The 12,587-nt window shown below is 40.4% G+C and overlaps 1 protein-coding gene across 1 annotated transcript; it reads left to right on the plus strand.

The window, feature by feature from the left end:
* The first annotated feature begins 5,803 nt into the window (after positions 1-5,803).
* Positions 5,804-6,367, plus strand: LOC149373605 (uncharacterized). The gene has a single exon (XM_089596927.1). The coding sequence runs from the start codon at positions 5,804-5,806 to the stop codon at positions 6,365-6,367; it is 564 nt and encodes a 187-aa protein (XP_089453053.1).
* Positions 6,368-12,587: the final 6,220 nt, after the last annotated feature.

A 12,587-nucleotide genomic window follows, 5' to 3' on the forward strand; every position in this document is an offset into this window, starting at 1 on the left:
TGACTAAAATAACAAAAAATGTATTTAGAGCATTTGTTTCTTCCAGCCCTTAAAATGAATTGGATTTCATAGATTAACCCATATGTACTTCTGGGACAAATATTTAATAATTTATTGTCAAATATGTGATATGTATAATTTACTTAAAGAAAATTTATTATAAAATTTAAAAAAGTACAGCTGAAGAGAGATACACAGAGCAAAACCTGTATAGCAGACGATCAGTCTGTGCAGTACAAAGCAACCGGTGTATGTAGGTATACATTGTAATGTAGCTGAGCAAAGCTCTGCTGTCTGCTCCCGCACGATCGAGCAAATGCTGTGCGGCAATGCATGCTATTATACAGGTACTATAGGTACTTATACATGTGATTGTCCGTGCATACACGCGTTTGACTACATCTCAAGATATTGTATTTCACTATTTCTAATGCTTAGTGCTCCCCGAGTAGGTATAGACTAATTACTTGTTAGAATCTTACTAATATATGAAGCAAAGTCGCTAAAACCGTTGTAATCGCTAACCGCGAAAACTACTGAACCGATTTTGCTGAAATTTTACATACCGATTCTTGACACTTCCTAGATGGTTTTAGTATGGTTTTCATCATGAAAAGTTTAATAACAATAGCAATAAATACGCTCAAAGTTTTGCTAAGACACGTCAGCTTTTCACTTTAGTTCAGTAGGATCCGCTAGGTGTCGTCGACATATAATCGAAGCTACCTGCGACAGAATGGAATAAGTTTTGTTATAAAACGCCGGAGCGTCGTGGTTTTTTCTGCAATCGTCGACTGGCAGTTCATCGACAATGTAGCTGGAGACGTGCAGCAAAATTTATTTTGATCAGCGGCGTATATCTTCCTCATGTACGGTCTCCGTACACAGAGACTCCGAGGGTAAGAGTCAAGCTACCCACAGCTGGCTCTCCATCATCAAGCATTATAATAAGGAATAACTAGAAATTTCATCACCGGCCTTCTTCAGGGCCCATGTAAGTATTTACGTTTATTACTTAACCTTCAATCTCATCGGTTGTTTTAAGGGCCCCCTAAGTTTAAACTACCGTGCCAACAAATACATTCTTACTAGCATTTCCGGAGACATTATTCGTTGAATAAGAGACTACGTAAATTCGGCCACTATTAAACCAAGTCAGTCATTCACTGGCAGACGTCACGAGCAGAGTTGTTCGTCGCAAGGCTGGGAACCCCGGTGACCGACGACCCTATATTACCCCTTTGACTCTAAGCATGTAACCAGGAATCACCGATCCTCTCCAAGGTCCCCTAGTGATAAATGTCAGCTGATATGTCATGTGAGATGTCATCTGATATGTTAGCTGATATGTCATTTCAAAAAGTCATGTATAACTTAACTAAAAACATAAAAATTAATAAAAAACTGTTAAATTGTTCAATTAACGGCCGTCTAGCGTGCCAGTTTGATTGTACCATCCGCATGATATATCAAAAAAATATCTATTGGAGCTTTAAAGCGTTAATTTTTATTATTTAATGCTCTGAAAAAATTTCAAATGACACAGCACCTGACATATCAGCTAACATATCATCTGACGTGTCATCTGGAATTTTTTTCATAATATTAAATAACAAAAATCAATGCTTCAAAGCTTCAATAGGTATGTTTTTCGATGTACCATGCGGATGGTTAAATCAAACTGGCATGCTAGAGAGCTGTAAATTGCATAATTTAACAGTTTTTCATTAATTTTTATGTTTTTAAGTTAAGTTATAGATGACATTTTGAAATGACATATCAGCTGACATGTCAGATGGTATCTCAGATGACATATCACATGACATTTATCACTAGGGTCTGCGCTGGGTGTATCTAACAGCTATGAAGAAAAAAAAAACTTAAGCCAACGAGAGTCTCCAATGGGCAAGCATCACGAACAAATCTCTACTAATCTCTCCACCTTAGATCATCAAAACAACTGAGTCTGCAAAGAAAAGTGCTTTAGACACCAACGTCTTCGACGATATGCCAGGAGACGTTGGAAAAGACCACTGCAACTAGCCCCAATGCTTCGAACTTAGTAATTTTTCTCCCGATCAGTCTGGGTCTTCAACAGCAGGCCAGAGAAGATCACCCTGAGGTATCCAGGCAGTCACATTTGCTGTAAAACTTAGTCAAGAAAGAGTTTACTTAAAAAACTCACCATCTTTTTTTAGGGCAATCAGACTTCGAACTACCTTACCTACAAATATATTAGAACTAAAAAAAATTGACAGAAAATAGCCTTCAGGGGTCACAAAAGTCGCAAGAGGGTGAATTGGAAGGAAAACTTTAAATGTATCTAATGAATACAATTTTAGGCGTCAAGAAACTGATGCAGAAAATTTATCGAGATTGGAATAGCAGCCTCAAAATCGACAAACAAAGAATCCATTACGTGAGAGATCAGCTTTTCATTTTACCCTCACAGTAATATCTTAAATCTCTAAAGATCTAAATTCAGGTTTTTAAATAAGAAGAAAATATATTTGTATTTTTGTGGCAATGAAAAATGTAGAGATTAAGCTCTTCGAAAATTACACGAGAGAAACTGATAATCAACCACTCCTTATGTCCAACGATTATTTTATGGCATAAGGAACGCACGATACTTTTCAGCATAATTGTATTTTTTTGAATTTTTACAGCTTATTATTTGACCAAATAAACTGTATGGATTGCGAACAAATATGTTTTTAGTAAGAAGATTTTTGTTCTGAGAAGTGTCAGGAATAAATGTAAAATTTCTAACTGAAAACGTTTCACATTACAAGTCAACACACTACGGTGTTCCATTTAGTAAGTCTGTGGCACCCGGACTCTTATCAGCGCCCTCACGCGCCCACCGCCCGCAACCAAGTCAGCGACGAGTTGCTGAAAGTGAAGTGGCTTCACCTTATGCCCACACACGTCTCCAGGATGCTGAAGGTACTCGAGACATCATCTCTCGAGGAACTCAGTGCAGCCGCAGACGAGCTGGTCGAGTCCCACCCCGGCATCTTCTCTCTCACGCAGACAGCCTCCCCAACGCCACCGACCGCACCACCAACAGCCGACGCCACCCTGGCACAACAGGTTGCAGCTCTCTTTCTCCAGGTCAGCCAACTGAGCACAGCAGTCCTCAACCGCAGCAATAACAGTGGCCATCAGCCTCGGCAACGTCAACGCTCCAGATCCCGGTCGAGATCCAAGGCCGATCACGCGCAAGCCGCCGATGACGCAGGTTTTTGCTGGTATCATCTGAGATTCAGCGCCAAAGCCAGGAACTGTGAGACACCCTGCACCTTCGTCGCGGCCCAGGGAAACTGAGCGGCCCACCTCTGAAGCAGACGGCAGAGGTGGCACAATCTTCTCCAGACTCCAAGCGCCTGCACGTCTTCGACAGCCCGTCAAAGACCCTCTTCCTCGTCGACTCGGGCTTCGAGGTGTCCATTATCCCGAAGGCGGGCTTCAAGCACCCTAGAGCGCGACATAAGCTGACGTTGCATGCAGCAAACCTATCACCCATTGCGACCTATGGCACACACTCCATGATGGTTAGCCTCGGCCTCCGCCGGGCTTTCAGCTGGCCCTTCATCGTAGCCGATGTCTCCTCAGCAATAATAGGAGCGGACTTCCTTCACGAGACCGGCCTGCTCGTTGACGTCAAGGGCAAGAAACTCCTTGACCCCCTCACTGGCCTTCCAGCACTATGCCACCTGCGCAAGTCCGATCTCCACAGCGTCCAAGCCGTGCTCAACGCAGCTGCTCCTGGCCCTTACAGCAAGGATTACGATGCCCTCCTGCACGAGTTTAAGGACATCACAGCGTGCGAAAGCACCGCCGTTCTCCTGCCAGACCTGCCGGTGAGACACTGCATCATCACAACAGGCCCACCAGTCCACGAACGACCTAGGTGGCTCGTCGGCCCCCACCGTAAGGCAGCCAAACGAGAGCTCCGCGCACTCCTCGACCAAGGCGTAGTGAGGACCTCCACCAGCCAATGGGCCAGTCCACTACACGTCGTGGCGAAGCCTAACGGAGGCTGGCGCATCACCGGCGACTACCGCAAGCTGAACGCCATCACCTCGACGGACCGCTATCCCCTTCCAATCGTGGAAGACCTTCTCCAAGAAGCCTCCAGCCAAGTCTTCTCGGTGGTCGACCTCAGGAAGGCATTCTACCAGATCTCGATCGCAGAGGACGACATCCCGAAGACAGCTATCACGACGCCCTTTGGCCTGTTCGAATTTACCAGGTCGTCGCTGGGCCAGTGCAACGCCGCCCAGTCTTTGCAGTGCACTGTAGATCACCTGCTACGGGATCTCGGGATCTGCCCTTCGTGAGGGCTTACTTGGACGACTTCCTGATCTTCTCCCCGGACCATGAGATGCACCTCCAGCACCTGAGGATCCTGTTCACCACCCTGCGCACGGCCAAACTGCGCATCAACCCCGAAAAGTGCACCTTTGGGACAGACAAGGTGACCTTCCTGGGCTACTCCGTCACGGGGCAAGGTTTCACCCCTCCTCTTGCCAAGGTCCAAACAGTCCAGGACTTCCCGAGGCCCGACCATCCGCCGTAACTCCGCCGCTTTCTAGGGATGTTTAATTACTACCGGAGGTGCATCCCCGGCGCCGCCGACATCCTCGCCCCACTGAACGATCTGCTCAAGGGCCTCCCAGAGCAGCAAAAAAAACTTGTCCTTCAGTGGACACCGGAAGCTGAAGCCGCCTTTACGAGCACTAAGTCCGCTCTCGCCAATGCAGCCACCACGGCTTTCCTCCGTTCCAACGCCACATTGGCCCTCAGAACCGACGCATCCGGCACAGCCATCGAAGCGGCGCTTGAGCAAGAGCACCCAAAAGGCACCCTGGTACCACTCGGATTTTTCTCGAGAAAACTATCATCGGCGGAGCAGAAATACTCAACATACGACCAGGAGCTGCTGGCCATCTACGTGGCCATGAAACACTTCCGGCACTTTCTCGAAGGCAGGGTTTTCACCACCTACACGGACCATTGGCCGTTAACCCTGGCGCACCAGCAGCCATCTGACAAGGCAAAGCACGCCACCTTGACTACATCTTGCAGCACAACACAAGACTCGTCTACGTGAAAGGCGAGGAGAACATCGTCGCGGACGCACTCACCAGAACAGAGGCCATCTGCATGCCCAGTCTCCTCGATCCAGAGGCCTTCTATCGCAGAGGCCCAGAGTACCGACGAAGAACTCCAGCACCTGTCAGCAAACTCGTGTCCCACCCTACAAGCCCTGGACATAGAAGAACACAGCATACACGCAGACGTCTCATTAGGCTACGTCAGGCCTTACATTCCATCCTCTCTCCGCTGCACGGCGTTCGAAGTCGTCCACAACCTGTCGCACCCCAGCATCAGGACTACCAGCAAAGTAGTAGCTCAGAAATGCTACTGGCCTTCAATGCGAAAGGACGTGGCCCATCGGGCTCAGCAATGTATCTCATGCCAGAAGGCTAAGGTGCACCTGCACAACAGAGCAGCCCTCGGCACCTTCGATGCCCCATCAGCCCGCTTCGACCACGTACACCTTGACCTCGTGAAGTTGCCCATGGCACAAGGTGCACAGTACTGCCTTACCATCATTGACCGCTTCACAAGGTGGCCGACAGCCATCTCCGTTCCGGATCAGCAAGCCTCGACAGTAGCCAAGGCCTTCTTGGAGGGCTGAGTCGCCCACTACGGCACCCCCCTAACCATTACTACGGACCAGGGCGCTCAATTTGAGTCGGCTTTCTTTACAGCTCTCTACAACTACCTGGGCATGCATCGCATACGCACTACGCCGTACCACCTCCAAGGAAACGGCCTGATGGAACGCTTCCACAGGGCACTCAAGGCCGCGCTGATGTGTTGGCCTCAAACACCCTGGCCCTCAGCACTGCCGCTAGTCCTCCTAGGCTTGAGAACGGCCTTCAAAGAGGATCTACAGGCATCTTCGGCAGATATGCTTTATGGCACCACACTGCGCGTGCCCGGCGAATTTTTCGTCACGACCAGCAACCCCGCAGCACATCCTGTCTCTTTCGTCGAGTGTCTTCGGGAACTAACAAAAGCCATCAAGGCTGTGCCCACCTCCAGGCACTCAGCTGACGTCAAGCCCTTTTTTTATAAAGAGCTTAGGACATGTGAGTACGTGTTCAGGCGCGTGGGCACAATACGCCGCCCTCTGGATTCTCCATACTCAGGCCCCCACCGAGTCATCTCCCGACGAGACGACCGTACCTACATCATCGACGTAGGAGGCAGGCAGGTGACCATCTCCACCGACGACTTCAAGCCAGCCCACACGGACGAGCTGCTTACAGACTCCCCACAGGGGCCTTAGCTCCCTCCGGCTGGCTCCACGCCCTCGATCAGCCCGGACACTTCGCCCTCCAAGCAACTAAAGCGGTCTCAACAAACCCAGCAGCACCCTCCTCCGCAGAACAACCCAGCTAACCCTGCTCAGCACAAAGGACCTCTCAAAAAGGTCTCCTTTCATTTGTCTGGGATGAATGAGCCTAGAAGGGGGGTAGCTGTGGCGCCCGGACTCTCATCAGCGCCCTCACGCGCCCACCGTCGGAAGCAGCAGCTAGTCCCGCGAGTTGACTTGTGCTCTATTCAGCACTCTAGCCCTAGCGCTCAACGTTCAAGCACGTCTTTGCAACCTTAATGTAAAGCTTCAATAAAGTCTAATTTACCGCTTATACCTAAGGTGTCGCGTACAGTCGCTCATTTGCGTCCTCTCGCCTCCATACCTCGACGATCCCAAAAGTCTCGGGCGAAGCCGAGACAGGGGGCTAATAGAAAGCTATATCTGCAGTAGCTGCATAATTGTGGCATGCATACGTGTGCATGAATGCATGCTTCTGCTGAATTGCGAATGGAAGTGTATCGAATATATTTAGTACATATGTCAGGTTAGCAAGCTGCTCGTCAGCCAGCAGCAGCATTGTACTGTATATGTACGGGTATACAATTTACAGCTGCTGGTAAATAAGAGAAAGTGACTTTGACAAACTCTTAGTAGCATATGTGTATGCATCAAACTTATCAACAGGCTTATTTGTTAAAATAACAATTTTAATACCCATACTAAAACTAGAGAAGGACACAGTTTATTTACCTATGTGTTTTTTATAAGGGTTTTGGCCTTCAGATTTATGTAGTGTATGAATTTTGGATCACTTCATGTTGCTAAAATTACAGATGTTGCGTTAATCGTTGTTCAGATCGTTATGCTCATTTTTGGTATTGTTGCAATCGAAACGTAAATACTCAATCCTTGTCAGACCACTGGTGCTGATTTGAACTATTGTAATACTTTTAGTTTTATTTGAACCAACTTGCCACGATTCTCCTTCACCAAAACGTCCTTTCAAACTTTTATCTCGAAATACCATTTCGGTATTAAGAACCGCTTGTTAAAAGCCTATTTATAGTTTTCATTAGTCGTGAAATAGTTTTTAACGATAGGTGTGGACTCAGTTTTTTTCGCAGTAACGACATTGTGGAGTACTTAATACATATTGTTCCGGATCAATTGATCTTACATTTTAAAGTGAAATACGTTAAAGTGTTTCTGTTATGTATGTGTAGTAAAATAAGAAAAATGTGTTCGAATGTAAATGACGAGCTTTGTCATGTTAAAAAGATGATGTTGATATTGGTTAAAAAGACGTTTAGTTTTACTACCAACTTCAATGACTTAGATTCACATTTCGTTTGGCAGCAAGAAATATTCTCCAAAATCGATAATTTTTTAAAGATGTTTCTTTCTTTGCATGAAGCTGATTTTGTCAGCTACATGTATTGCAGCTCAACGGTGATATTTATTTGCCAGGTGTTAGTTCACAAAATGATTACAATAATAAATGTCAACTCATAATATGGTTGTAAAGGCCGTTTGTACACTATTAGGTAATAACAACATTGCTTACTAGAAGTGAGTTGTTAATCCAGTAGATTTCAAAGGTGTGGATTTGGTTGAGTTCTGAGAAGTCAATTCTCTTAACTTGCATTAAAAATGATCAATATTTTTTATGAAAATAGTTATGAACAATTAGTTAATTCCGTCTTATTTGTCAGAATTATTATGTTTCATTACGTTTACTTTTATTAGTTTTCACATTTCTATAGAAAATACAGAATGTATGGTGTGAAGGTCGGCATAGAGGACGTTACGGCCACTGTATCCCAAATTATGATTGAGTCTATCGAGTTTACTTCTGTACTGAGCTTAACACTCGTTAAAACCTTTTTTGTTGTCTTTTCGACTATTATACTATTTTCAAAAAGTACGATCTAGCGATTGCATTGTAATGCGAGAAAAAGAAATCAAGTCTCTTATTATTACTGGTCTAATTACAAAGCTTATGTGTATAAGTCTTTTAAAATAATTATCTTAGTAGAGTTCAAAGTAATAATTATTATTTAAAAACAGTTAGCTAAAGACAATTGTTACTTGCACTCACTTGATTATTAAGGTCAAATTTTGGTGTAAAATTATAGTTTTATGACTATAATTGCTATTTTCATCAAAATATTATATCACTATTATTTTAGTAACGTTTATTATTAATATTTTTGTCAACCTGTTTAGTGTCCCGTTTTCAGAAACAAAAACGAAAATCATTGATAAATGCCAAAATAGATATGGAAAACAATGATGATAATAATGCTATAGAAGTTAATGTATCTGAAAACGAGTACGATGGTATCTTGGAAAATGAATTTTTCGTATACGGTAGCACTGCAAGCTCGAGAAGACATGCAGCAAGTTTCAAATATTAACATAAATCCCGTAGTAGCAGTACAAGGTACAAGGTACATGGTGCTTAAGAGGAAGGTGATCCTGTAAAAGATGTTGACGTACCTGATCCTCATCTGGCAATCAACTTACAAGATGATCAAGCTATGATTGTTAATGTATCTGATCCTCAGCTGCGCAACCCTGGTGGAATCAATTTACGTGTGGATCAAGCTATGATGATTGAAGATAATGAGGAACGCATCAATATTCAACCTGGTAAGTGACTTTTACGTGAGAATAATGACAGAACAATCGTTTGAACAAGTGGTTGGGTCGAAGAAATACACTTTGATCAACTTTTTTTTCTTCTTTGAACTTTGACGACGTTTAACTACTCTTTGCAACCTACTTCTAATGCAACTGTATTTTTTAAACATTTTTTTATGACATTACGAGACTTAATTTGGTGAAATAATTGTATGTGATAGTTTTTTCTCAAATTTTGTTGAATTTTTGTTCTAGTGGCGGTCCCACAGCCAAAACAGAAAAAAACCATGAGAGGAGGACAAAATAGATGTAAGAAACTAATTTTTTCAAGACGTTGTTGACAAAATATATATATTCATATTTGTCTTTGTTCATGTTAACAATAAGTGATACAAGGTACTTATTTTTCCAAATCATATGAATAAAATCAAATTTCAATAAACAAAAAATCTGAACACATTTATTTACCATGACGTAACATCAAATTTAGATGTAACTGTAATTGTTAAGAAGTATTATTATGTATTTTGTCACAACATCATGAAAATTTTTTTTTTACTGGTGTGTTATTATTCATTAATATTTTCCTACGTAAATTATTAAATCCGAGGATTTCTTTAAAATATAATTAAAAATGAGCAAAATTATACTAATTCAAAATTTTTCAAGAACATCATAAGATTCTGACAGGCCATGTTAGAGCTACTCAAATTCTCTTCAAAATTTCCCATGCAGCATAAATGTAATGTTTATTTTTTCCTTCAATGTTTTCCGCGTATATGATAAGGTATGGGATTCATTTGTATAAAGATACTTTGCAATTCAAAAAATTTATATTAAGACTCAAGAAACTTCATTACTTTGATAATTTTTTCAATTTACATACGATATGCCGATATTTTTACAACAAAGTATAAGTATTCGTATACATATCACTAAAAAAGTTCATGTCAATGAGTTTCGAATTATTTTTATACATATACTGAATTTTTTACAGAATGTTCAAATTGATATAATATTTTTAGGTGCTGTTGAAGTATTAGATTATCATGGTTTCTACAAAAATTAAAAATTTAGTTAGCTTTGCTTGTTTATATAGAGCTGCACGAACGTATAAAAATTAATTTAATTAAAATTCTGTCATAAACTTTCGAAGACTGATTATTTTAAAAATCATTTTAATTATCGTCCCACATAGCAGAACTATATTTATATTTCAAAAAACTTATCTAAAACTCTAAGAATCATTTGTAAAGTGTAACATTAGAAAATTAATGTTACAATTTGCTTAAACAAATGACTGCTTATCCTTCACATGTCATTAGAACAAGCTACAATATTAAAAAATCTGGACATCAGTAACAATGCAGCATACTACTGCTCAAAAAATTCTCACTTTGAGTAGTATGTTTTTGTCCAAGTGAGAAATCTGTCTGGTAATGAATGCTTGTAACGTACAAATAATTTTTCTGCCCGCTGAAGTTTCTTGCAATTGATTGTGACTGCAATGTTTTTGTACGCATCAAAAAGTGCAAAAACATTGGAACCCTTATGGGTAGTCCATAAATACAATCTTTTTTTCAGTGTCAGCATAAATTTTTTCCTAACACATTTTTTAGAGTAGTCCTAAAAAATTTTTAACAAAGCATTATTTTCTCATACATGAGAAAACTTGTAGGCATGTAAGCTGTTTTAATTTAGCTGACATGTTACTTAACAATTACTATCGCGCAGAATTTCGGAAAGTATATAAAAATAGTGTTACGCTGTGGGGTTGTGTAGAAAGTAGCATCACCTTAGTTAACCATGGTACTCATTGCTAGCTTACAACATTTGCCTTTAACGTTAACATTTTATAAGAAAAGTAAGCTTGTTCTCTTTTTTAATGGCAGAAACTTGTTAGTTTGAGTTTTCAAGATATACGGGATTTTGCAAGTCAACTACTCCGCAATATAAATGGAAGATGATCCACTTTTACGTATGGTTGTATAAACGTGCAAAATGCATAAAAAAAGGCCGTATAAGTTCACCTTTCAACGATTATACTCACATTATAAGAAAAAGTTTGGTCTCACGATATTACAATACTAATAAAATGGTTACATCATTTTTTACAAACATATAATTGCCGAACAGTAATTTGTTTTTTCATCAATACAATGAAATATTCTTATATCGTAAGCATGTAACTATTTTCTCTTACAAATAATTGTAAGTTAAAGATTTCTGGCTATGCGTAATAGTGCAAGCGAAATATTTCGTAATTAACGTTGAAAATTAATCGTTTTTTTCTGTTGTTACGAAGACGTGAAGTACACATGAAAAAAGTATTTATAACTTTTTTTTTTTTTGTAAAATAATGTGAAAAATAGTTCGATTGAGGTATGACATGAAATTGATAATAACGATGGTATAATTTCCTAAAATCGTATGAATATCACTCAATATGTTTTTTTAAATAAGTTAATGTCACTGGCTTGTACTTTTATTTTATTTCAAAAAATTGGTTGTTCAAATTTTCGAGCTATGCATGATTTTGCAATAAAATAAGTCGATGGCTCTCTCTTATGTTCTTATGTGTGGTTGCCTGAACGTGCAAGACACGTGAGAAAAGCCCTTTTAAGCTCAATTCTGTATTTTTTGGTGTGTGTAGATAAAAAAAATTTTTGGTACACTACAAATTTCGAAATATTGTAAATGTTTTTAACAATGAGACTACCACTAGATGTTGTATTTTTATTATTCATTGTAAGTCAAACGTTTCTCAATTTTTAATTATCTCCAATCAAATATTGTAGATCAATAAATGCCTCATTTTGCGGTGATCGTTGATGTTGAACTCGAAGAATCAAATAATTTCAACTATTACAAGCAAGGTATCAACGTAAAAAAAGCAGGTGAAGAAGCGCATAGCTGCGAGTACGTCTAGAAACTGTTGTACCCCAATATTGCTTACATTGATCGTAAGCAAGCGTTTTGTGAAGGTAATTAGAAGTAATAAAATAATGAACATATTAGTCATCACCCTTTAAGCCTTGTAGTGTGTTATAATGTGGAAATCTAAAACAGGATACATTTCTTAACAGGTATCTTTTTTAAATAACAACGATATAAAGAGGTTAAAGTGAGCACGGATTCATGCTTCTATAGATATATTTCAAAGAGTAAAAGTCGGTATGAGAATAAGATAATTAGAAAAAAATTATAGACATTAAAATACTCAAACAAGTTTCTTTAAAAAACAGTATTTCAATTTGTTTTGTGTTTCGCAGTTGAAAGAATTAAAAAAAAAGTTTTTTTTGCATGGACAAAGCTGCTGCTGATATGTAAGCTCAAGTATACCAGAACATTTAGTGTAACTGTACTACGTAGGTAGTCACCACGAGCAGCTACAAACTACATCCATCCTACCTATAAATACCAAGTTGTATAGGCTATTACTCCTTATTACTGAAAGAGAATCTGATTGAGGTTAATTCATTATACCATCGTATAATATCGTAAACTTTTATAAAAATAATGGATTGGAGGTGGAGTTGCTTTGACT

This window comes from Copidosoma floridanum, unplaced genomic scaffold, assembly GCF_036245765.1.
Source record: "Copidosoma floridanum isolate Cflo_tuat_1 unplaced genomic scaffold, Cflo_Japanese_pri ptg000030l, whole genome shotgun sequence".
Classification (NCBI taxonomy): domain Eukaryota; kingdom Metazoa; phylum Arthropoda; class Insecta; order Hymenoptera; family Encyrtidae; genus Copidosoma; species Copidosoma floridanum.